The 23,133-nt window shown below is 51.1% G+C and overlaps 1 protein-coding gene across 1 annotated transcript; it reads right to left on the reverse strand.

Annotated features, from left to right (window-relative positions):
- Window positions 1-12,583: 12,583 nt before the first annotated feature.
- Window positions 12,584-13,555, reverse strand: LOC135999717 (olfactory receptor 14A16-like). The gene has a single exon (XM_065653274.1). The coding sequence runs from the start codon at window positions 13,553-13,555 to the stop codon at window positions 12,584-12,586; it is 972 nt and encodes a 323-aa protein (XP_065509346.1).
- Window positions 13,556-23,133: the final 9,578 nt, after the last annotated feature.

The following is a 23,133-nucleotide window of genomic DNA, read 5'->3' on the forward strand; positions in this document are numbered from 1 at the left end:
AGCCCACGGAAGGTCCCTCGCAGGCGCTGGAGCTGGGACACGTCCCTCTCCTGGCAGCAGACGTGCAGCCCAGGGCTCAGACGCGTCCCTGCCTGTCAGTGTGTCACCGAGGGGCCGTTATTCCCCACGGGTGGATCAGAGCTGCAGCCTGCAGGTGCACAAACCACAGCCCCCACGCTCCCCCCGCGGCGCCCGGGCAGGAAGTCTGTGGTTTCCTCCGGGCGCTGTGCCCGGGCACATCCCTGCGGTGCCCCCGAGCCACCCCCACCCCGACGGCTGCAGCCGGGGCTGCAGGGGCTGCTCCTTCGGCCTCGCAGACACGGGGCCGGGCAGCTCCCGTACCTCGTGGGGACCCTGTGACAGCACATGGACAGTCTGCACCGAGCTCCATGGCCATGGGGTGTCACCGGTGACGTGAGCACTGCACCCTCCTACTGCCAGTGCTGGGTGTGCATGGGTTATACTGACAGTGACCTCACAGCTCCTGCTGCCACCGCTGTGTGCTCATTGGTTACACTGACAGTGACCTCACACCTCTACTGCCACCGCTGTGTGCTCATTGGTTACACTGACAGTGACCTCACACCTCTACTGCCACCGCTGTGTGCTCATTGGTTACACTGACAGTGACCTCACACCTCTACTGCCACCGCTGTGTGCTCATTGGTTATACTGACAGTGACCTCACAGCTCCTACTGCCACCGCTGTGTGCTCATTGGTTATAGTGACAGTGACCTCACAGCTCCTACTGCCACCGCTGTGTGCTCATTGGTTACACTGACAGTGACCTCACAGCCTCTACTGCCACTGCCGTGTGCTCATTGGTTACATTGACAGTGACCTCACAGCTCCTACTGCCACTGCTGTGTGCTCATTGGTTATACTGACAGTGACCTCACAGCTCCTACTGCCACTGCTGTGTGCTCATTGGTTATACTGACAGTGACCTCACACCTCTACTGCCACTGCTGTGTGCTCATTGGTTATACTGACAGTGACCTCACACCTCTACTGCCACCACTGTGTGCTCATTGGTTACACTGACAGTGACCTCACACCTCTACTGACACCGCTGTGTGCTCATTGGTTACACTTTCACACGTGTGTGTGCACTCTATGGACTTCTGCTGACAATGGTTCCAAAAAGCTGAATTTGGGTGGGGTATAAATATGGTTTTGTGACATCACGAGCACCCAGACGAGCCATGTGTCTGTTCCTGGCCCATCTACTACTCAGCCACTGGTGATGTCGTAATATCTATGTCTGATATGGGCCTGCTCCTGGCCTGTTGGCTATTCAGACACTAATGAACACAAAACCACCTACATGAACTATGGGCCTGCTCCTGGCCTGTTGGCTATTCAGACACCAATGACCGCAAAACCACCTACACAAACAGTGGGCCTGCTCCTGCCCTATCACTGCTCAGGCAGCAGTGACGTTACAAGCACCTACACATGCCATGGGCCTACTCCAGGCCTGTGAGCTACTCAGGGCTGACTGACTCAGACACCTGGTGACCTCCCCAGCACCTGTAAGGACGTGCACCTGGTCCTGGCCCATCAGCCATTCAGCCAGGACTGACATCACAAGTACATCCCAAGCCACGTTTCTCCCTCTTGCCTTCAGCTCCTCAGGCACCAGTGACCTGACCACGTCACATCCACCCACTTGCTGTCTGCTCGCCTGCGAGACACAAAGGCACAAGTGACCTCACAAGCTGTGACACAAACTGTGTGCTGCGCTGGGCCTGTCAGCTGCTCGGGTGTCAGTGACCTGCAACCACTTACACGATCGCTGAGTCAGCTCCTGGCCTGTGATCTACTGAGACACCAGGGACCTCACCCGCACAACCTATTTGCTCTGTGCACATGTTGGGGGTGACCCCATCTGGCAGCGCCCACCCAATCACTTGCTCAATCCCCAGCAGCGGGATGGGGGAGGGAACTGGAAGGGCAAAAGCAAGAAAGAATATCTCATGGGTCAAGATAAAGACAACTTAAGTGGAAAAGTAATCACTCACAGCAGGAGAGATATATGCTCAGCCTGTCTCTGAGCAAAGGATGTTCTGAAGAACACACCTGCCTCCTCAGTTCTATTGCTGACCATGACGTCATATGGTGTGGAATATCCCTCTGGTCAGTTGGGGTCAGCTCTCCTGGCTTCGTCCCCTCCAGCCTCTTGCCACCTGCAGCCTCCACACTGTTAGGGCAGAGGGAGAAACAGCGAAGGCCTTGAGGCTGTGCCAGTGCTGCTCAGCAGCTGCTGCAACATGAGTGTTGTCAAAGCTGTTCTGGGCACCATCAGTGGAGGCTGTGAACAAGAAAATTAGCTCCATCCCAGGGAGTACAATTTCCACCCCTTATTCCACACCACATGCACCCTGCTCAGGTCCTACAGTGTTCAAGACATTGACATCCACCACCACCTCCTTCCCCACCCCTTGACACCACACACACAGCACACTGGGTTTGGCTGGTGTGGCTCAGGTGGACCTGGGCAAGTCCCATCACTTCTCCCCTCACTCAGTCAGAGCAGTTTGGAACATTCAATCATGTTATGAACCTAAGGACAAGGAAACCTATTTATCACCAGCCTGCACCCCACAGTGGCCTTACAGGCAGCTGGGTGACCCCCACAACCAGGGAGGTGCCTCTGTTTGGCACCTCAACGTCCAATTTGTGGTTCATGGGTTCATTGGCAACATCTTCTGCTTCATGTTGTCTATTTTGAGATCCTCTTCGGGTCTTTTCCGTATTGTCCCCATGCACATGTTCTTCTGAAATTGGCATTTTGTCCTGGTTTTCCATGTTCACAGACAGTTTGCCTGTGTCTCGCAGCACCCAGAAGAGCTCAGAGTCTGTCCCAGTAATCCCGCACAGCCCATCCTGCTGGTCTGGGCTGGGATGTGGGGGCCGTCCAGTCCAGCCCACAGGACTGGGCTTTTCCTTGTATGTGAAAGGATCTGTGCTGAGGGCCCCTCAGTGGCCTCCTGGGGGAGGACATAGCCCTTGGGCATGATCCAGCTTGTCTGTGTCCTCCCCACCTGATTGAAGTTCCTCCCCAGACATCTGTGGGCGGCTTCTGCACCAGGTAAAGTGGGAGATGTCGACCCATCCTTATACTTTTCTTTCTACTCTCATTTCAAATCTACTTCTTCATTCCATTAGATCTTATTAAAGAAGGCATTATCCATTTTATATGTACGTTATAATGGCTATGTATATTTAATTTCTCTGGTTTTATACATACGTATATATCTATATATAATGTGTATACTCTTATACACATGTATAGAGGCATATATACATTTTAAATACCATATTTATTCATAAATAAAACAAAATAAAATAAAATAGAATAAAAAAATAAAAATACAGGCTGTTCATGTCTTGGACAGCTGTACTCCTTGCTGGGTAAAGAACTGGCTGGAGGGCTGGGCCCAAAGAGTTGTGAACAGAGTCAGATCCAGTTGGTGGCTGGTCATGAGTGGTGTTCCTCAGGGCTCAGTATTGGGGCCAGTTCTGTTTAATCTCTTTATCAATGATCTGGACAATGGGATCAAGTGCACCCTTAGTAAGTTTGCAGATGACACCAAGTTGGGTGGGAGTGTTGATCTGCTGGAGGCTGGGAAGGCTCTACAGAGGGATATGGACTGGATGAAATGATGGGCTGAGGCCAGTTGCCTGAGGTTCAACAAAGCCAAGTGCCAGGTCCTGCACTTGAGTCATAACACCACCAGGTAACGCTACAGGCTCGGAGAGGAGCAGCTGGAAAGCTGCCTGGTGGAAAAGGACCTGGAGCTGTTGGTCGACAGCGGCTGAACCTGAGCCAGCAGTGTGCTCAGGTGGCCAAAAAAGGCCAATGGTATCCTGGCTGGTATCAGCACTAGTGTGACCAGCAGGACTAGAGAAGAGATTGTTCCCCTGTCCTGGCCACTGGGGAGGCTGCAGCTCAAATCCTGGGGTCAGTTTTGGGCACCTCACAGCAAGAAAGACTTTGAGGTGCTGGAGTCAGTTAAGAGAAGGACAACAAAGTTGATGAAGGGTCTGGAGCACAAGTCAGATGGGGAGCGGCTGAGGGAGCTGAAGCTGTTTAGCCTGGAGAAAAGGAGGCTGAGGGGAGACCTTATTGGTCTCTGCAACTACCTGAAAGGAGGTTGTAGTGAGGTGTGGGTCAGTCTCTTTTATCCAGGTAACAAGTGATAGAACAAGAGGAAATGGCCTCAAGTTGTGCCAGGGACTGACTGGGGAATAGAAAAGATTTCTTCATGAAAAGGGTTGTTGGGCATTTGAACTGGCTGCTCAGGGAAGTAGTCGAGTCACCATCTCTGGAGGGTTTTAAAAGACATGTAGAAATGGGGCTTAGGGACATGCTTTAGTGGTGGACTTGGCAGTGTGCGGTTTATGCCTGGACTCTATCATCTTAAAGGTCTTTTCTGACCTACATGATTCTATGATTCCATTATTCTATTATTTTATGATTCTTCTGTGCTTGTACCTACACACAAATACAGATTTTCTCATATAAAAAGACAGATGACAGATATCTGATAAGATCAGTGCAAATTTGGCCATCCCAAATGGGCACATTACACTGAAGCTTTTTACCCTGCTTTTCTCCATCAGGCAAGTGTCGCCAAAACCTCAGAGTGGGATTCACTCTGTGCCAAGAGTAAGAAGTGGCATGGACAGTTATTGGCAGGGAGCTTTTGGGGCCCTGGTCTGTGTAAGACAAAAATAAAGTGTTTCGAATGCTGTAGGTTTCCATATGATGGAAATGTTGAGAACATTTTTTTTGTTTTAAGCAATAAAAAATAGAATGAAAGATGTAGAGTGAAAGACAAGTCTTATTGCAGATTTAGGCTTCAAATATATCTGGTGTTGTTAACCTCCTTCCTTTGTTTTGCCTTGTTTTACTATACTGATCTCCGGGGGATTTTATGTTCTGCCTTTGTTTGCAAAGGCAAGTGATCATGACATTGGGCTGGGATGCGGTTACAGGGACAGGGGTGGGTGGTGCCAGTGTAGGTGCCCTGGGACCCTCTGCCCAGGCTCCAGCTGCAGCTTCCGAGGGGCTCTGGTCTCCAGCAGGTCCTCTGTGACAACGACCAGTCCAGACATAGACTGCAGAGACACTGGCTCCTCTGGAGGTGGCCCTGGATACTTGTGGTCAGGCAATGGAGCTCGCCCTGAAAATGTGAGACATTTGCACACGTCTTTAAAAGCAGGAGCAGGAAATCATCAGCTGAAACAATTAAATACCTTAAATAAAATATCAGTGTTTTCCCATGAGATCAAAATGAGGCTTTTCAGCATGTGCATTAAGAGCAAGAGGAGAACTTCTCATCTTCCACTAGATTTGCCTTGCCAGCACTCTCTCTGTTAGGCTGTGCATCTGATTTCCCTCATCTTTCATGTATTTCCACCCATCCTAACTAAACTGACCATGTCTAAAGTCACATTTCCAGCAACTAATCTACACACAAGCACTTGCGATTGCTCTCTGTTTTTCCCTTCCCCTTACTCTTTGATCACTCAGACATCTCTCAACAATCCAGTTGCTGCTTTCAGCTTCAAGGAGGTAAAAGCTTCCTTGTCTTTCGGTAGTCTGTCTAATTCTGTCTTTAGCCAACTCTTTTATTGTGTTTATTTTGTCATTCATTTCTGCCTAAAATATTTTCTCATGGTTATGCCTTGTGAATGGTGAATCTCATTGGTGGCAGTTTGTCCTTGGCATACAGTTGAGGAGTGTGTTTTCTTTTAATCATGAATCTTATCAGCTTTATTTTGTTTGTTCAAAAGGAAAGAAAAGTCCCTCTTTGCCTGTGTGCAGCCAGGTCTCCAAGGAGAGCAGGTGGGAGCTGGTGCAAAGGAGCTGGAACATCCAGCTGCAGACTGCAGTGGAGAAGTCTGGTGTAAGGAAAAGGGATGCAAGTGCCAGGTGGCCAATGAGAGAAATGATGGGGTTGGGGAGGTGAGGAGCAAGGTTGTCCACACAGTGTCAGGCCTCAAGTGTCAGACCTTCTCCAACCAGTCCAGACCTCCACAGGAGAGACTCTGGATCGATATAATACTGATAGAATATTTTCTTTAAACGGAAAAATTAATGAAATACACCCTTTAAAATAGAAAGACGCTTTTATTAGAAGCTTTTTGAAATCTTTCTACATAGTTACACCAAGAAAACTCTCTAATTCACTGTACAAGAGTAGAAGACAATTACAAGAAGAGACATGGTTTCTTAGAGCTTTCTTCAGTGTAATGAGCCCCATGGTGCATTTGGTGCTGAGACCTTGAAACTCACTGAGGTGCTGAGAGGAGATTGCACAAACCTTGCCAGAAGTCAAAGTCAGAAGAGAAAAGTACTGAGTACCTTGAAGTATTAATGAGTTCCACCGAGGACAAGTACCAGCAATGCCTCCCCAGGGACTCGTTAGAGCAGAGAATTGGAGGCCATGATGGCAGATAAACAAAGGGTCATGTGCAGGCAGCTGAGGTGCTGAGAAAACCCTGGTTTTGTTGGATGAAGCAGAGAGGCCAAGGCCTGACCCCCAGCCCCTGGGAAGGCAGATCCTGTCCCTCACCCACTGCTCAGGGCTCTTCCTGGGGCAGGGGGATGTGGGCTGTGTGATGCTGAGTGAAGGACAATGGTGTGACAGTTCCCAGCCTTCCTGGGGGTGTGCAAGGAGGCCATGAGGTGCCCCAGTGCCTGAGGACAACATGATGATTGCCATAGCCAAGGGGACAAAGACTTGGGTTCTCTTGGTGACATCCAGCCTTGCCAGTGCCCTTTGCCATCTCCACCACAGGTTGTCCTACACTGTCCCACAGCTGCTTCTGTTTCCCTGCAGGCTGCAGACACCCATCTCGCTTCCTCCCCTTGCTCTCACCCAGGTATTTCGATACATTGACCGATGTGTCTCCACTCTCATGGTCTGTTCCTTGGAACACAAGGTGGTGGACTGATCTCACGCTCCTTCTGGATGATTTCTTGTACCACAGCACTACCCTTTGAGGGTGGCAGTGTTTCTCTCCTCTGCTGTAGAAAGGAGGACCCTGAAAACTACTGACCTGTCAGCCTCTTACCTGTGCCTGGGAAGAACATGAAACAGATCCTCCTAGAAGCTCTGCTAAGGAACAAAGAATGGTGACTCAACCACTGCCCTGGGCAGCCTGTTCCACTGCTTCACAACCTTTTCCATGAAAAAATGCTTCCTAATACCAATTCTGAACCTTCTCTGGCATAACCTGAGGCCATTTCCTCTCATGCTATCACTTGCTGCTCAGAAGAACACCAACACTCTTCATGCTACAACCTCTTTTCAGATAGTTGTAGAGAGCGAAAGGTCTCCCCTCAGCCTCCTGTTCTCCAGGCTAAACACTCCCAGGTCCCTCAGCTGCTCCTCAGAAGACTTGTGCTCCAGGCTCTCAACAGCCTTGTCGCCCTCCTCTGCACTCACTCCAGCACCTCAGGGTCTTTCCTAAAGTGAGGGGCCCAAAACTGAACCGAGGATTCGACTTCTGGCCTCACCAGCGCTGAGTACAAGGGGATGATCGCTGCCCAGGTTCTGCCATATTACTCTATTTTTGATGCACTCCAGGAGGCTATTGGCCTTTTTGGCCACCTGGGCACATGCTGGCTCATGTTCAGTCGCTGTCGATCAACACCCCCAGGTCTTTTTCCACCAGGCAGCTTTCCAGCCACACTTCCTCAAGCCTGTAGTCTTGCATGGGGTTGTTATGACCCAAGTGCAGGCCCTGGCACTTGGCCTTGTTACGCCTCAGACAATTGACCTCAGCCCAATGAACCAGCAGCTCCATATCGGTCTGTAGAGCCTTCCTACCCTCCAGCAGATCAACACTCCCACCCAACCTGGTGTCATCTGCAAACATACTGAGGGTGCGCTCGATGCCCTCATCCAGATCATTGATAAAGAGATTAAACTGGCCCCAATACTGAGCCCTGGGGAACACCACTCATGACCGGCCGCAACTGGATTTGGCTCCGTTCACCACAACTCTGTGGGCCCAGCCCTCCAGCCAGTTCTTTATCCATCGCAGATACACCATCCAGGCCATGGGCTGCAGCTTCTCCAGGAGATGCTGTGGGATACGGTGTCAAAGGCTTTAGTCAAGTCTAAGTACAGAACATCCACAGCCTGTGTGGCGGATTCACTCCTCCACGACAGACTTTCCCTCATCTGCTAAGCCGGTCACCTTGACATAGAAGGAGATCAGGCTGGTCAAGCGGGACTTGCCTTTCATAAATCATGCTGATTGGGCCCGATTGCTTGTCTCGTATGTGTGACCTCCCGGTCCCTTTCCCAGCCGTGTTCCTGCTGTTGCCCTATCCCCTGCAGAGGCACAAGTGACCTCGCAGTCCCCTCCACATCCATTGGCTTCCTACTGGACTATGAGTTCCTGAGACACAGCTGAGCACATGGCATCGTACCCAGCCATCACCCTCCTTGTGGTCCAGTGTGTGAGCAGATAAAACTAAGCTGCTTTCATCAAATTTATCTAATAGATTTCCTATCAAGGGTTTGAGTGGAGAAATGTTCCTCAGAGGAGGTGCTCTGTTTACACTGGTACACTTATATCTCTGCTTCTGCCTTTTTTTTTTCCTTCTTCCTGTGTCTATTCTATCTTCAAAGAGCTCTCGAAGGCAAAGATTCATGGAATCATACAATAACTCAGGTTGGAATTGACCCCTGAACACTATCTCTATCCACTGACCTTTATGGCACCCCAAGGAATAGCTGGTAGTGTTTCTGCTCACTTGGGTTCATCTCACCACATGCACACAATGGACATGCACATGATGTGTATGTTTGCAACTCAGCTGTACAATGAAAATATGGAATTTTGAACCAGTATTTCATAGAATCCTAGAATGTCCTGAGTTGGAAGGGACCCACAAGTATCATTGTATCAAACTCCTGTCCCTGCACAGGACAACCCCAAAGTTCACACCATGTATCTGAGGACGTTGTCCAGTATCTTCTTCAACACTGTCAGGCTTGGGGCTGTGACACCTCCCTGGGGAGCCTGTTCCAGTGTCCAGCACCCTCTACGTGAAGAATCTTTTCCTCATCTCCAACCTAAACTTTCCCTGGCACATTTGTCTTCCATTCCCTAGGGTTCTCTCATTGGTCACTAAAGAGAAGACATCAGTACCTTCCCTTCTCCCCTTGTGAGGAAGCTGTAGCCACCATGAGGTCTCCTTTTAGTCCTTTCTTCAGCTCTGATGCAGAGAAACCCCTTGGCTTGCTTTCTAAAACAGAAAGGAGAAGCCATGACCTCCAGGCAATGGGAAGGGGGATCCTGTCCCTCACACACGGCTCAGGGCTCTTCCTGGGACCGTGGGATGTGGGTGTGCAAGGCCGAGGGAAGGACAACACTGGTACAACAACTTCCAGCTTCCCCATGGGGCTGCAAGGAGGCAACGAGGCCCCAGTGCCATGAGGACAACATGTCTTCTCCTAGGCATCAGTGGCACAGACAACTGCCATGGCCAAGGGGACAGAGACCTGGGTTCTGTTGATCCCTTCCAGCCTTGCCAGCACCCTTTGCCATCTCCATCACAGGCTGTTCTACACCATCATATCCCTGCCCCTCTTTCCCTGCAGGCTGCACACACCCATCTCGCTTCCCCACCTGCTCTCACCCCAGCATTTCTGGACCTTCACTGATGTGTCTGCACCCTCACTGGCTGTTCTTTGGAACACAAAGCCATGGGCTGATCCAGCTCCCTCTGCGTGACCTCTTGCACCACAGCCCTGCCCTTCCAGTCACATTTCTTCCTCCTGATATCCAGTCCTCACCTTCCAAGTTGCACTTTCTGACTCTTCCCTGCTTCTTCCCACTTCCAAGGAGAGCACGACCATCTAAGAAACTGCCCTTCATGCAGGGAACCCAACCTGTTAGGCTTCTTGTGGTTTTTTACCTGACCAGAGAGAAGTAACTTCACCACGATCTTCTAAATCCTGTGACTGCTGTTGGCCTTTCAGCTTCTCTGACAGGCACAACCATGTTCCTGCTGCTGTCCCGTCATGTTCTCAGGTGGGATGGACATGACAACCCATCTCCAAGGCTTCTTCCTGGATAAGACCTGTGGCTACCTTGGCAGAGGTTCTTTCCCAGCCATGTCCCTGCTGCTGGCCTGTCACCTCCAGAGACAGAACTGATCTCACTGTCCCCTTCACAGCCACACGCTTCTGACTGGATTATGAGATTCTGAGACACAACTGACCTCATAATACCAGCACCCATCCATCTCCCTCCTTAGCCGCCAGGACCTGACCAAGACTGAAGCATGTTCTACGCAGTCCTACACCTGCCCCTCTTTCCCTGCAGGCTGTAGACACCCATCTGGCTTCCTCACCTTGTTCAAATTTGTGAAATATATTTCCTACTAACAATGTAAGTGAAAATCACTCCTCACTGGAACAGCTGTATTTCCGTTAACACCTTCTATATCTCCCCTTCTGCCTTTTTTTTTTCTACTATTCTTCTAGTTATTCTCTCTCCAGAAACCTCTCCAAGGCAAAAAATCTTTCAAATCACAGAATAACTCAGGTTTGAAGACAGCCCTTGTCTCAGTCATCTTATCTCACTCTCCTGCTCAAGGCAGGGTCAACCAGGTGAGGTTGCTCAAGGCCTCCACCCAGGTTTGCATCATCCTCAAAGGTGCTGAAAGTGCACTCTGTTACATCCTAGAAGGGGAGAATAAAGATGTTCAACAGTGTTGGCCCAGGTACTGGTCACTGAGAGATGACACTAGTAACTGGCTGCATGGAGGACTTTGTACCACTCATGATATGTGGGCTTAATGGTTCAGCATCCCACCCAGCATCCACTTCTTGAGCCCCAACGGCACCCCTCTGGCCAGAAGGCCACCATGGCTGAGGGCTTTCAAGCACCCTGTACACAACATGTCTTTCTTTCCCCTGTCCATTTGGGTTCCGCAATCCCTTCCTTTGCCTTCACATTCCAGGAAATGGGTGTAGGAGGACATGTCCCATCCCTTTCCCAGGGAGGGAGGTAAGGTGACCTAGCCTGTAACTCTCCCAGTTCCTATTCCTGCTCTTCTTGAAGATGGGTTTGAGGTCTGCATATTCGAAGGACCCCAGAACCATTCTGGTTGCTATGGCACTTTTGAGAGCACAGTCCGGAATCATGGGAAGGGTGACGTAGCAGAAAGGAGCAGTTGCAATGAGTCTGTCCAAGGCAGCTGAGATGAATCTCACTGGTGAAATGGGGTTTGTTCCTCTAGTCAAACACAGAAATGTCAGGGTTCTGTCAGGTGTCAACATCTGAGCTGGCCTCATGGACTCCTTGTGCACCCAGGGATGCTCAGAGACAGAGTCTGTCCCTTTTACACACAGAGGCAGGTGTCACAGAGTCCCTCTCGACCTCCTGTTGCCACTCCCAAAGGGCAGGAGACACCTGAGCCCTGTGGTGTGTCACCCTGCTCTGCACTCATCTGACTTGTCCCATGCAGGAAGAATGGACACAAGGAGCTCGCTTGAAGGAAGCACATCCCAGTGCTGCATTCAGGCAGTTAACAATGGGATGTTACTTCCAACACCAAGTGACCTCAAGATCTTGTCTGTCCCACAGGCCTTCATGGAACCCTAAGGAATAGTTGATGGGGTTTGTGATCACTCGGGTTCATGTCACTTCAAGTACATGATGTGCATGCTCACAATTCATCTGTACAAAGCAAACACGAACTGCTGAACTACTCATTGAGTGTCCATCCATGGAGGGAAGAACAACCTCTGTGGGTGAGAGGCCAGTGCAGGAAAAGGTGGTTGTGAGGGGCCAGCCCATGACGATTGACCTGAGGGTCCTTCCGAAGGGGTGTCCAGTGCACAGGGGCACAGCCCAGCCCCTGCTCTGCTGGTCCTGCAGGTCTCTGGCAGGAGGCCTGGCTGTGAGAGGAGACTGCTGTGTGCCCAGCCCTGCACACACACACTGTGCAGCTGCACAATGCTGTTTTCATCTGTGGGCCACTTTTGTAGGCATATGCTTGAGAGAAACTTTTCAAGAAGACCTAAGCCTCCAGGCACTGCCCTAAATAGATCACTTTTCTTCATAGAAGCAGTGTTACAGAGGCCAGCTCTGTCACAGCAGTGCCCATTGCCTGTCCCTGCCTGCGCTCACAGGACTGACACACAGCAGGACGGTGACCAAGCTGCCAGAGCACTCAGGCCTTGCACCAACACAAGGGATGAGAAGGAGAGTGTGGGAGTGGAACGAGAACAGCTCTGGAAGACCAAGGGCTGCTGCTCCCTGTCAGTGCTGCGATTGGAGAGCTCTTCTCCCTTCCACCCATGTACACAGGAACTCTCCCTGCAGCTCCAAAAAGGTCTTTGAGAAAGGATTTCAACAGAAAAAAAATTGCTGAAGGGCTCTTTATTTTGCTTAAATACAGAGAGCATGATTCCTCATTGACACAGCCACTCAGTGAGAAAACAAAAGCAGGCAATAAATTACAAAGGGAATTCAAATATTATAATAAAAACCCACAACTAGAGACAAAAAATACTGCAGACAGGATGAACCTGCAATGAGTTAGACTACAACTCTTATGTAGGAGAAGATAGAGACAGTGTCTAGCTTCAGAAGTAATCCAGCCATCAGTTTCCACAGGGCATCCTTGAGCTCCTGGTTCCTCATGCTGTAGATGAGGGGGTTCACTGTTGGAGGCAGCACCGAGTACAGAACGGCCATCACCAGGTCCAGTGAACGGGAAGAGATGGAGGGGGGCTTCAGGTAGGCAAGCATGACGGTACCAATAAACAGGGAGACCACAGCAAGATGAGGGAGGCATGTGGAAAAGGCTTTGTGCCGTCCCTGCTCAGAGGGGATCCTCAGCACAGCCCTGAAGATCTGCACATAGGACACCACAATGAACACAAAACAGCCAAATACTACTAATACGCTAACCACAAGTACCACAGCTTCCCTGAGATAAGAGTGTGAACAGGAGAGTTTGAGGATCTGTGGGATTTCACAGAAGAACTGATCCACAGCACTGCCCTTGCACAGTGGCAGTGAAAATGTATTGGCCGTGTGCAGCAGAGCATAGAGAAACCCAGTGGCCCAGGCAGCTGCTGCCATGTGGACACAAGCTCTGCTGCCCAGGAGGGTCTCGTAATGCAGGGGTTTGCAGATGGCAACGTAGCGGTCATAGGACATGACTATGAGGAGAGAATATTCTGCTGTACCACAGAAAAAGAGAAAAAAAACCTGTGCAGCACATCCTATGTAGGAGATGGACCTGACGTCCCAGAGGAAATTGGCCATGGATTTGGAGAGAGTGGTGGAGATGAAGCCCAGGTCGAGGAGGGAGAGGTTGAGGAGGAAGAAGTACATGGGGGTGTGGAGGTGCTGGTCACAGGCTATGGTGGTGATGACGAGGCCGTTGCCCAGGAGGGCAGCCGGGTAGATGCCCAGGAAGAGCCAGAAGTGCAAGAGCTGCAGCTCCCGTGTGTCTGTGAATGGCAGGAGGAGGAACTGGGTGATGGAGCTGCTGTTGGACATTTGCAGTCTCTTGGTGTGGGCACTGTCATAGGAGGAAAGAAAAGTGAGAGGATAGGGGAGACTTTCCTGAACAAAGTCAAAGCCATTTCTCATACATGCCCACCTTGCTCCACACCCCCTTGTCCTTTTCCAGACCTTCCTTCGGGTCCGTGGCTGAGCCCTGGGTGGTGCTGGCTGGAGGTGCCGTGAGGAGCAGGACCTGTGCCCGCTGGCTGCCCAGGAGTCAGCCCTGCTCTGCAGCAGGGGGTCATGGGAACGGGGGCAGGGGCCAGACCTGGGGATCAGCTGTGTCAGATGGAACCACTCCTGCTGCAGAAGGGCCTGTCAGCATCTGCTCTCCCAGTGATAAGGAAGCAGGATTACACAAGGCAGTTTGAGATTTTGGGGTTTTTCGAGCTTCCTGCAATTGCCCTGGAGAATGTTCTTCTGTCTCAGAAACCCTCAGCATTTCTGCTCCATGTCTGTGGGTCAGTGCAGATTAAGGGGACCTGCTCTGTCCCTCTGTCTTGCTCCAGCTGTCCTGGGCTGGCACCTTTCTGAGATGGAGGCTGATCACACTGCCATGTTACCCTGAAAAGCCACCAGGCCCTGCTGAGAGCAGAGGGACCCACCTATGACCATGACAAGTCTCATCCTTTCCTAAGGTCTCAGCACCCCACATTTAGCCCAGGACACACATGGCTCATTTCACAAACCCAACGGCATTTTCGCTGTTGTAGCATCTCTGTGTTTCTCCATGGGGCTTAAGATAACACTAAGGTGTTATAGCACAGGTTTGCGTCCTGGTGGGGAGCTCACAGCTTGGATGGAAACCTCAAGGAGATAGCAAATGTCCTAATGATGGCATTTGATTAAGGGAGACTCAGCTCATTCCCCAGCCCCACAGACTGCATTGCCCACACCCCACATGTCAGAGGAAAGCTGGGACAGGTGTTCCCATGGACACAGCTGCAGGAAAGGACCCACAAGATCAGGCTGTGACTCTGCAGCTGAAACTCCCATCCCCAGAGAGCCTGACAGCAAGAACCAGATCACAACAACAGTGACCCAGAGCAGTGGAGCAAGAAGGAAACTGCGGTGAGGGTGGGTGTGAGAGAGGCCAGGGCAGAGGCAGCCGGGCACTCAGACAGCGTCACCCTTCCCCAGCTGTGCAGCCACCTCCCACACACCAGCATTGCCGGGCAGCTGCTCTCAGCCCCTGTGCTCTGCAGAGGGAACTGGAGCTCTGGCTGCACAGGAGCTGCTTCATGCCTTGGAGCCCCCGGCCCTGAGGGCAGAGGCTTTGCTGGGTGGGAGAGGAGGCGAGGGGGCTGCTCACAGGAGGGATCTGCACTGCAGGGGATCATACTGAGTTTTCTGTGTTCTCCCTCCCATAACAATTCCAGGTTTAGTTTCCTCACATTTCTGATCATTTCCCTGCTGCTTGGAGATCCTCCCGCTGGGAGGTGTTTCCCTATTGATGTCTTCGCCCTGTCAGTGCTCACAGACCCCATTCCACCCTCTGTGCCCTCACCCTGGCCCTACAGAAACCTGCCTGTTTGCAGGGCACTGCCTGGGGGCATCTTCCTGTTTAGAGGTTGGAAAACAGGACAGGTCAGATTGAAGCTGATGGGTCCAGCAAAGGTGATGCAGGTGCTGTCCAGAGGCAGGGGGTGGTGAAGGGATGTTATGAGCCTTCTGGCAGATGTACTGATCACTCGAAGCTGCAGTTCAGGAATCTCAGTGACTTTTTTAAGCATGAGGGCTCATTTTCATTTTATCCTTTCCTGCACCCCCCCCCACCCCGAGGGATAGGAAACTGAAAAGACAGGTGCAGGAAAGCTCCTCATCTTTCTGGTAATCCTTGCATTGATCTTGTCCTTGAGGCATCTGCTTGCCAAAATGCTGGGGGTGACCTAGAGCTGTGAGCAGCCCTGACCCACACAGCACCCTCTCCACAGCAGGACCCTGCCCTATCAGATATTGCTCATTCCCCCAACAGCTTCTCCCTACAGCACCGTGGGGATCTCCCCGGGCAGGCTGAGTGCTGACCCTGGCAGGCGGCAGAGTCCCTGCCCCGGCACAGCCCTGGGGTGCAGGGACCCTGCTCTGCAGGACAGCCCTGGGCACCCCTGGGTGCTCACCATCTCTACAACCATCCCTGGGAGAAGGCAGCCGTCATGTCCTGTCCCCCTGATGGTGCAGCAGGGAAGCTCTGAAGCACGTCCTCCTCAATATTAGAGACACTGAGAGACTCCTCCTGAAAAGTCTCATAAACTGTTAGACGTACCAGCTTAGGAGATCTTTCCAGGAACTGCAGCTGCATTGCCCTGGAGCCAGAGACTTACCTTGCAAAGGGCTGTGAAGATTTTTCTCCAAGTGAGCGAGAGCTTTGTCCTCCCACCCCAGACTGTCTATAAACTTTCTCTGCCTGGCTCCATCCCCTCGGTGCTGCAGGCCGAGCCCTCAGCCCTGCTGCGCTTTGCAGAGGAGCTGCTCCTGGGCAGAGCTGTCTCTCTGCAGCGCTGCCGCTTGCCATGAGCTCCCTCTGTCCCAGGAGCCCAGCCCAGCTCAGCAGCACAGGAGCAGCCCAAGGTGGCACTTTCTCTGTCCCCTCTGGGCTCCCTTCTGGTATTCCTGGGGCTCCAGGGGAACGTCCCATGAAACAGTGTGAAGTAATCAGTGCTGTTTCTTTTCTCACCTCTACAGAGACAGTTCCTTCCTGCAGTAGTATTTTTCATATTAGAATCTGGGCATGAGAATCATTTTCTCTTGTCCCATCATTAGACAGGACACCAGGAAGGTTACAGCAAAGATCTAAACTCTCCAAGCTAGAGAGAAGAATATCTCCAGTTGAATGAGTTTCGGTATTTTATTTTGTGTTTGTAGTCCTTGGATTAGAAAGACATTCAGCAATCTTCTGGCCATGTCATGTCTCTGTTCTGAAGCAAAGCCTTTGCAGACATGGGCTCTTGGACACTTGGTACCAGGTTTCCTTGTGGCAGGTCAGAGGTTTCCTGGTGCCACAGCTGAGATGGTTCAGCCCAGATGTGAGGCAATGTCCTCAGCCAGGGACCTGACTGGGGGAGCTGGAGCTGTCAGTGTTGCAGACAGAGCTGTGACACAGATGGAATAAACTGCCAAGGCAGGGTGGCAGAAGTCAGTTCATCTGGTCTTCAAGGACAGCAGCCTCCAAGCACAGCAACAGTCCAGAACAAAACTCAGTCTAGACCTGTAAGGATATTCAAGAGCCACATAATGAGCTGTTCCTACTTCAGGAATAGTTAAAGGAGAAACAAAGACACCGTGTGGCCACTGATGAATTTAATAAGAGAAAGAGGTGAGAGTCTCTGTGTCCTCTTGTCCTCCATCTTCACCAGCGTGTTCTCCCAGGCCACTGTAACTGGAGGCAGGAATCTGGAGGAAAACAACCAGCAGTGGATGGGGATCAAGTCAGGGGTCACTGGAACTAACACAATCCTGACCAGTCCATGGGGCAGGAGGGGCAGCACCCCAGGAGCTGAGACAGCAGGACGATGTCACAGGGAGGCCACTCTCCACCATCTCTGAAAGCTCATGGACATGGGGGGACTCCCTGACCACTGGCACATCTCACGCAGTGTGTGCACTTTACAAAAATGGCCAATGGGTGTGCAGGGGAACTCAAGGCTGTGCCCCAGAGCATGTCCACTGGGACCCCATTTCTGGGTGTCTGAAAGAGAAGGTGATGGGGTTTACCCAGGGTCCATTGTGCCTGTTCATCCTCTTTGCTTTCTGTGAGGAAAGGACAGGATTGTTGGTTGCAGGGAGAACATTGACGGTCTGTTACCTGGAAGTCAGGAAGACATTCATCATCATCCCCTGCAATATTAGAGTGTCCAAGTTAGGATATTATGGTCTGTGTCAGTGTGTAAGTCGATGGGTAAAAAGCAATCTGGATGGTTGGGCTTGGAAAGGTGCTATAGGAAGGGAGAAACTTTGCAGTCATGAGGACAGTCAAGCACTGGAAGCTGTTTCCCAGGCATGTGCACTCACTCTGTCCCAGAAAGTGTCCAAGATGTGTTTGGATAAAGCCCTGAGTAATCTGGTCTGACCCTCCTTTGCGCAGGAGGTTGGTCAAGACACCTCCCAAGCTCCCTTTGAGCCTGGATGATGCTGTCCTTCCTTCCCCTTTGTATTTTCAATTTAGGGAGAGCTCTCAAGTTCTCCCTGACCACAGAAATAATTCACATGAGGTGCAGGGCTGCTTTACAAGTACCCGAAGCATGCCGGACCACAACTTTTGCATCCCTTTTCATTTGCCCCAACCCAGGGTCTCCTTTTTTTTGCTCTCCTCATGCCCAACTCCTTAATCCTTTTAGAGCAGGTTGCTCAAGAGGTGTCAGCATCCATGTACGGAGTCTGCACATCAGCCAGACATCAAAGTCACCATCAAGAGTCTTTTACCCCAGGAAGGGGAAAACTTCCAACGCAGGCACCAAACCAGTGCCCAGCCTGCCTGGAGAGCCAGGACAGTTGTGCCACACAACAGCAGCCTCTGAGGGAAGCTGGAGGTGATGGGAATTGAAATGGTTTCAACCCAAATCATAGAATCATAGAATCATAGGATCATAGAATCATTTAGGCTGGAAAAGACCCTTAAGAACATGGAGTCCAACCGTAAATCAAACACTGCCAAGGCCACCACTAAACCATATCCCTAAGCAACACATCTCCATATCTTTTAAATACTGCCAGGAATGGAAGATAAAATTCTGACCTGGCAGGACACCATTAAGTGCAGTTAGACATAAGATACTTGTCATGCCTGTGAGTTCAGACCTCGTTGGCAGAATGTCTCAGAACCCCTCAGTGAAGAGGGCAGGGTGTTGGGGAGATGGGAGCACGTTTCAGTTTCCCAGATCCCAGGACAGAGCCTAAGCCATCCTTCCCTTCGACTCTGGCATCCAGTTTCTTGAGATGCAAATCTGGTGGGCCTTCTGTGGATAATCATGTTAAACGGAATGAATAATCCTTCAGGTGTTTGTGTAATTTCTCTAAGAGTGTCAGTACAAAAAAAAATTAGAAGAAATATTAATCTGCCTAAATATAATTATCTCCCACATTTCACTCTGCATCAGTGGTAGCCCCACTGGCAGTGCAAATCAAATAGCTATTTGCAGTATAAAGCATGATACCCTATCTATAAGTACACATCTAAGTGGTTCAGATGAAGGGTGGTCTGGCAAAAGTCACCCTTTGTGTCCCCAGGTGCACGGACACTGCTCATGTGCCTCTGCAGAGAGGGGCAGAAGCTGGATCCCCTTCTCAGGACAGACTCCTTCCCGGAGAGACACAGCCACAGGGGTAACTCATCAGGTCTTCATGGCATTTCACTCAGCATCAGTTTTGACATCTTGGGTGCTTTCCTGTGACTACCCTTTCTGCACAAATGATTGTAAAAAGACAACTGGAAATATGGAAGGAAGAAAGGCCTCTTTTGGGCTAATCGTGTATGGTAGTGACATTCCCATCTTGTGGGCATGGCTGTGTCTGGGAGATGGGGAATGGCTGCTGCTGGGGTGGCTGCTCACACTGACCACAGGGAAAGCCTTGAAAAACATTTGAGAAAAATCTACCAAGCCCCAGGGGTCAGGGCTCAGCCATTCTGGTGATAAACAAACATCAAGGGCTGACATGGCATCAGAGCCACCTCCACATTGCTCTCACCACCTGTAACCAGTGTCTCCAAGTCTTTCTTTCACCAGCCCCCAGGAACACGGGCCTCGACTGCTTGTTTCATTCACAGTTGTGTCAGTGATGGCCCTTCATGGGGTCCAAAACACGCTCAGAAACTTGGGTTTCGCTTCTGCCTTTCACTTCATTAGAAGTTTGTTCTTTCTTTCAGTAGCTGCAGAGGGCAGCAGAGGGCTCATTAACATCTGAAGTGCTCTTACAAGCCAAGACTGTGCAGCATTTTCCTAAAGTCTTCATGCCTGGCATGGATTAGGGAGATTTCAGGAACAGCCAAACAGAGAGCATTTCCATAATAAATAACAATAAAGCCACATTTCTTCTATTTCCTTCCATGCTCACCCTTCCCTCCCTTTCCAGAACAGGTGGTATCAGCAGCCTCCAGTTCATATGGATGTGGAGCATCTCCTGATAAAGACTGAATATGTCAGAAAAGTGGTGCCTAAATCACTATGTGAGTGAGGAGATAGTCCAGGACAACTCAAGAGGAGTCGCACTCCTCTGGACCAAAAGGTGGGTGTTCCTGGGAATGTCAGATGCCACAGCACAGCCACACTTGTGTTCGGGGAGCTGGTCAAATGACCCATCTCCTTTTCTGTAATGGTGTCTGAGTTTCCTCAAGTCACCCCTGACTTGAGCCCCATCCACTCCTGGGTGTTCTCCAGACTCCTGCATTCGGGAACAAAGTCCCGGGAGACCTTGCTGGTGAAGATGGAGACAAAGAAGCCATGAAGTACCTTGGTCCTGTCTGATTCTACTCTTAGGAAGTTCAGCAGCAGGCCCACATTCACCCTGTCTGTTCTTTTCCTGTAAGGAAGCTGTGCCAGCTCATCTTGCTGCCCTCAGCCTCCTCTGCAGGTATCAAGTCCAGGGCAGCTTTGGCATCATCTGTACATCCATGGACAAGGCTTCTAAATTCCTCCTTTGCAGCTTCCCCTGCTTCCACCTCCTGCATGCTGCCTTTTAGCCCTGGAGCTCCATCAGTTCAGAGAAGCAGCCTCACGAGATAAATGCTTCTTTTCATGGATACTTGGAGAGATCATTCTTGTGCTTGGAGCAGGCTGTCCTGTAAGGCTTCTCAGATTTCCTGAGCTCCTTCACCCCTCACACCTACTTCCATGGCACCACCTCGCCCGCCATCCTCCAGTATGTCAAAGTCTTCTCTGGAGCCCACCAGCCTGTGCTCTGCTGCTGCCCTTCCTCCCTCCCCTCTGGTGCCTGGGACCCCACTGTTTCCTGGCCATGACAGCCAAGGTGGACACTGATGCTCTCATCTCTCACCAGCTCTTCCTTGTTTCCCAGTTCCAGATCCAGGTGAGCATCACCCTTGCTGGCCCATCAGGCAGCCGTGTTAAGCGGTTGTCCCAAGATCCTCTGGACTGTTGGCACCTGCAGATTTGCCCGGCCAGTGACTGTGAGGGCAATTACAGCTCCCCCTAGGAACCTGCTCATTGACTGGAGACTTCCTCAGGTTGCTGACAGAAGACCTTTTCCATCTCTTCTCCATGATCAAGTAGTTTGTAACACCCAACACATTGTCACCCCGTATTTGGTTTACATGGAAAAGTCTTGGAACTGGGGGTGAAGGTGGGTGTGCTACAGTTGTCACCAATCTGAGAAGACAACAGGAGTTTGACCGACGTCAGACAGAGCGAATTTCAGCTGGTTCCAAGATGGACCCACTCCTTGACAAACCTGAGCCACTCAGTGATGTTGATGGAACCTCTGTGATATTGTATTTGAGAAAGGGTAAAAAATGCTACACAAACGCAGGTGTGAGAGAGAAGGGAGGAAATGTGAGAGAAAAAACACTGCAGACACCAAGGTCATATCCCATAGGACCCAAGTAGGTCCCTCAGCAGGCCAAAGCCTGCTCTCCTGAAATCCTGCTCTTTGCCTTGTTATCATCTTCCAGGAGCCTCAGCTCCACTTTCTCATCCCTGACTGTTACATCCCTGACCAAATCTTTCTGGTTTGTAGGTGTCAAGTCCCACAGGGCACCTCACCTCACTGACCCCTCAGTCACCCGTGTCAGGAAGATGTTGTCAATGAGCTCCAAAACCCTCCTGGACGCCTGGTACCTTGCAGATATTGGAATATCTTAGGTCTGCAACAAGGAAACCTGAGGCCTGGAAACATGACGCTTCTTTCATTTATCTGAAGGAGGCCTCATCTAATTCCTCTTCCTGATCAGGGAGCCTGGAGCTGATGTCCAGTCACCACAACATTGCCCATGTTGTTCTGCCCTCTCATGCTGACTCCTCAACGTTCAGCTGACACTGTCTCCATGCATTCCAAATGCTCTCCCACATGAAGGCAAAATTCCACTCTCTGTGTCCTGTAACTCCTCATGCTGTCGTCTTAGGAGAGACACCCTCGTCAGGATAAGCCATCCACATGCAAACATTAACAGGTGAGCAAATGGACCTTCAGTCAAGGGAGAGTCCAGACCTTGAGAATATCTGGGATTCGCCCATCAGAAAGTTCTGAAACTGAACAAGGAGAAGTGAGCAGTGCTGGGGAGGCTGCAGTAATAGGAGAGAAGCCTGAGAGTGCTTGAAGGGTGGTTTCAGAGATGCTGGATGTTTTCTTCATAGTGGGAAACAGAATAAGAATGAAATAATGGCACAAAGTGCAGCCAGGGAGGTCCAGGCTGGACATGAGCAGAAAGGAATGTGACTGGAAGGGCAGTGCTGTGGTGGAGCAGATCACCCAGAGGAGTCTGCATCAGCCCAAGGCTTTGTGCTTCAAGGAACAGCTGGGGAGGATGGAGAGAGATCAGCAAAGGAAGGAAGATGCTCAGACAAGAGCAAGGTGGGGCAGCAGGGGGGATGTCTCCAGCCTGCAGGGAAAGAGGTGCAGGTGATGCCACAGCATAGGACAGGCTGTCGCGGAGATGATCAAGGGATGCAAAAAGGCTGAAAGCCCCCAACAGACATGAGCTCCTTCTCCCCCTAGCAATGGCTGTTGTCTCCACCTCTAGTGTCTGTGACGAGACATCTTGTCCTTACAGCACAGGGGCCTCATGGCCTCCTTGTCCCCAGCCAGGAACCCGAGAGGTGTTGGACCATAGTCCTGCCCTTGGCCTTGCACAGCCCCACATCACACTGTCCCAGGAAGAGCCCTGGGCAACGTGGGAGGGACAGGATCTGATTTCCCAGGGTCTGGGGGTCAGGGCTTGGCCCTTTGTTTAATGAAACACATCCAGGTTTACTCAGCATCAGAGAGACCTTTACTTTGCTTTTCCTGACCTTTCGTCATTGACTCCAGTTTTCTGCTCTAACTGTCCCTGGGGATGGTTTCTCAGTTGTGTCCCTCATTGAGACCCATTAACATTACAAGAAACTTTGGAGTTTGCATCTGAGTTTGACTTCTTGAGAGGTATATTCAACTGCCTCTCAGGGTCTGAGGTTCATGGACTCAGCACCAAAGCCACCAGAGGGGTCATTAAAGTGCCTGGGGCTGCTCCTGTGCTGCTGAGCTGGGCTGGGCTCCTGGGACAGAGGGAGCTCATGGCAAGCGGCAGCGCTGCAGAGAGACAGCTCTGCCCAGGAGCAGCTCCTCTGCAAAGCGCAGCAGGGCTGAGGGCTCTGCCTGGGGATCTCAGGGAGACGAGCAAGGCAGAGAGAGATTAAAGGTGGTCAGGAGGGGGAGGATGACTGAGAGCTCACTGGAGGAGAAATCTTTGCAGCCCTTGACACGGTAAGTCTCTGGGTGCAGGGCAATGCAGCTGTAGCTCCTGGAGGCATCCTCTAAATCTGGCACAAATGCAGCCTGTGGTATCTGAAAGAGCGGGCTCTTGTTCAGAAATTTCAAATACCGGTGCCCAGAGCTGTGTTTCAGAGCAGGCTCCCTGCACCCCGTGG

Source organism: Caloenas nicobarica, chromosome 29 (genome assembly GCF_036013445.1).
Source record: "Caloenas nicobarica isolate bCalNic1 chromosome 29, bCalNic1.hap1, whole genome shotgun sequence".
Classification (NCBI taxonomy): domain Eukaryota; kingdom Metazoa; phylum Chordata; class Aves; order Columbiformes; family Columbidae; genus Caloenas; species Caloenas nicobarica.